This window comes from Rana temporaria, chromosome 13 (assembly GCF_905171775.1).
Source record: "Rana temporaria chromosome 13, aRanTem1.1, whole genome shotgun sequence".
In the NCBI taxonomy this organism is placed as follows: Eukaryota; Metazoa; Chordata; class Amphibia; order Anura; family Ranidae; genus Rana; species Rana temporaria.
In genome coordinates, this window is record NC_053501.1 from 49,448,006 (window position 1) to 49,450,320 (window position 2,315).

A 2,315-nucleotide genomic window follows, 5' to 3' on the forward strand; every position below is an offset into this window, starting at 1 on the left:
TTGGGTATCATTTTACTCGGCGTAACATTATCTTTCACAATATATAAAAAAATTGGGCCAAATTTATTGTTGTGTTATTTTTTAATTTAAAAAAGTGAATTTTTTCCAAAAAAAGTGCGCTTGTAAGACCGCTGCGCAAATACGGTGTGACAAAAAGTATTGCAATGACTGCCATTTTATTCTCTAGGGTGTTAGAAAAAAAAATATATATAATGTTTGGGGGTTTTAAGTAATATTCTAGCAAAAAAAACTGTTTTAGTCTCGTAAACACTGAATCTGAAAAACAGGCTCGGTAACGAAGTGGTTAAGGCCTTCTCAGGGTCCACATGCATTTCCTGTACCTCCATTGCTGGAACAGCTGCTATATGCTGACTGGGATCACCCAGAAAAATATTTTATTCCTCCTCGAAAATTTTCTCTTCTCTATACTATGGAGGAAAAGTTCACTAAGAAGTGGAGTTTGCCAACAGTAGAGGCTACAATCGCTTCTGTGAATAAGAGTCTAACTTGTCCAGTAGTTAATGTCCACGTTTTTAAGGATCCAGTCAATAAGAAACTGGAATCTTTGCTCAAAGCCTCGTTTGCTGTAGCAGATGTAACAGTACAGCCTGCAGTTGCAACGATAGGCATTTCTCAATCCCTAAAATACCAGCTCAAGCAGGTTATTAAGTGGAAGCGGCCCGTGAGTTAGCTGACCTACCTAGGGCCTTACATTTTGTGGCTGACATTCTGAAAGATTCTATTCATCAGGTGTCACGCCTTGCACTCTTGTCGGTGCATATGCGTAGAATTCTCTGGTTGAAGCTTTGGTCAGCTAAATTGCCATGCAAAAAGCTTTTGGCAGGTTTTCCCTTTCATCGGGAACGGGTGTTCACTGATGATTTGGATAAATATAACCATAAATAAACCAGTTTCTAACTGTCCGCTGTTTTCGCATGGAGTCAGTCGAAACCACCCTCTGGGGAGGAGAGTTTGTGGCATCAATAGACATCAAAGATGCATATCTGCATGTGCCAATCTTTCCCGCTCACCAGAAGTTTCTGCATTTTGTTGTAGAACAGCGTCACTTTCAGTTCGTGGCCTTGCCCTTGGGTTTAGCCACTGCGCTCTGGGTGTTGACAAAAGTGCTGGCCCCAGTACTAGCAAGACTGAGGGGCCAAGGTATAGCAGTAGTGGCATACCTAGACGACCTGCTACTGATAGATCGGTTGGTAGGTCGGTTGCACTCTTAGACCAGAGTGTGTCCAACACAGTTAAGTACATGGGTTGGATTCTCAACCTAGAGAAGTCAGCCTTAAGCCAGTAATAAGGCTGGTGTACTTGGGTCTGGTTATAGATACAGCCCAAGAAAGTTTTTTTTGCCTCAGACAAAAGTCAGGGCTATAAGAGAGCTGGTTCATGTGGTGAAGGCAAAGAAGGATTATTCCATTCGCCTTTGCATGAGGTTGCTAGGGAAAATGGTGGCTTCATTCAAAGCAGTTCAGTAGTAGTAGTAGTAGTAGTAGTAGTAGTAGTAGTAGTAGTAGTAGTAGTAGTAGTAGTAGTAGTAGTAGTAGTAGTAGTAGTAGTAGTAGTAGTAGTAGTAGTAGTAGTAGTAGTAGTAGTAGTAGTAGTAGTAGTAGTAGTAGTAGTAGTAGTAGTAGTAGTAGTAGTAGTAGTAGTAGTAGTAGTAGTAGTAGTAGTAGTAGTAGTAGTAGTAGTAGTAGTAGTAGTAGTAGTAGTAGTAGTAGTAGTAGTAGTAGTAGTAGTAGTAGTAGTAGTAGTAGTAGTAGTAGTAGTAGTAGTAGTAGTAGTAGTAGTATAGGTTATTAGTAGTAGTAGTAGTAGTAGTAGTAGTAGTAGTAGTAGTAGTAGTAGTAGTAGTATAGTAGTAGTAGTAGTAGTATAGTAGTAGTAGTAGTAGTAGTAGTAGTAGTAGTAGTAGTAGTAGTAGTAGTAGTAGTAGTAGTAGTAGTAGTAGTAGTAGTAGTAGTAGTAGTAGTAGTAGTAGTAGTAGTAGTAGTAGTAGTAGTAGTAGTAGTAGTAGTAGTAGTAGTAGTAGTAGTAGTAGTAGTAGTAGTAGTTGTAGTAGTAGTAGTAGTAGTAGTAGTAGTAGTAGTAGTAGTAGTAGTAGTAGTAGTAGTAGTAGTAGTAGTAGTAGTAGTAGTAGTAGTAGTAGTAGTAGTAGTAGTAGTAGTAGTAGTAGTAGTAGTAGTAGTAGTAGTAGTAGTAGTAGTAGTAGTAGTAGTAGTAGTAGTAGTAGTAGTAGTAGTAGTAGTAGTAGTAGTAGTAGTAGTAGTAGTAGTAGTAGTAGTAGTAGTAGTAGTAGTAGTAGT

General features: G+C 38.9%; 1 protein-coding gene across 1 annotated transcript; it reads left to right on the forward strand.

Annotated features, from left to right (window-relative positions):
* Window positions 1-430: 430 nt before the first annotated feature.
* Window positions 431-2,315, forward strand: LOC120920051 (uncharacterized protein DDB_G0271670-like; the record flags this gene model as incomplete). The annotated part of the gene is made up of 3 exons (XM_040331963.1): window positions 431-682; window positions 1,453-1,811; window positions 1,973-2,315. Coding segments are annotated over exons 1-3 (954 nt in total), but the record flags the coding sequence as incomplete, so codon positions are not given.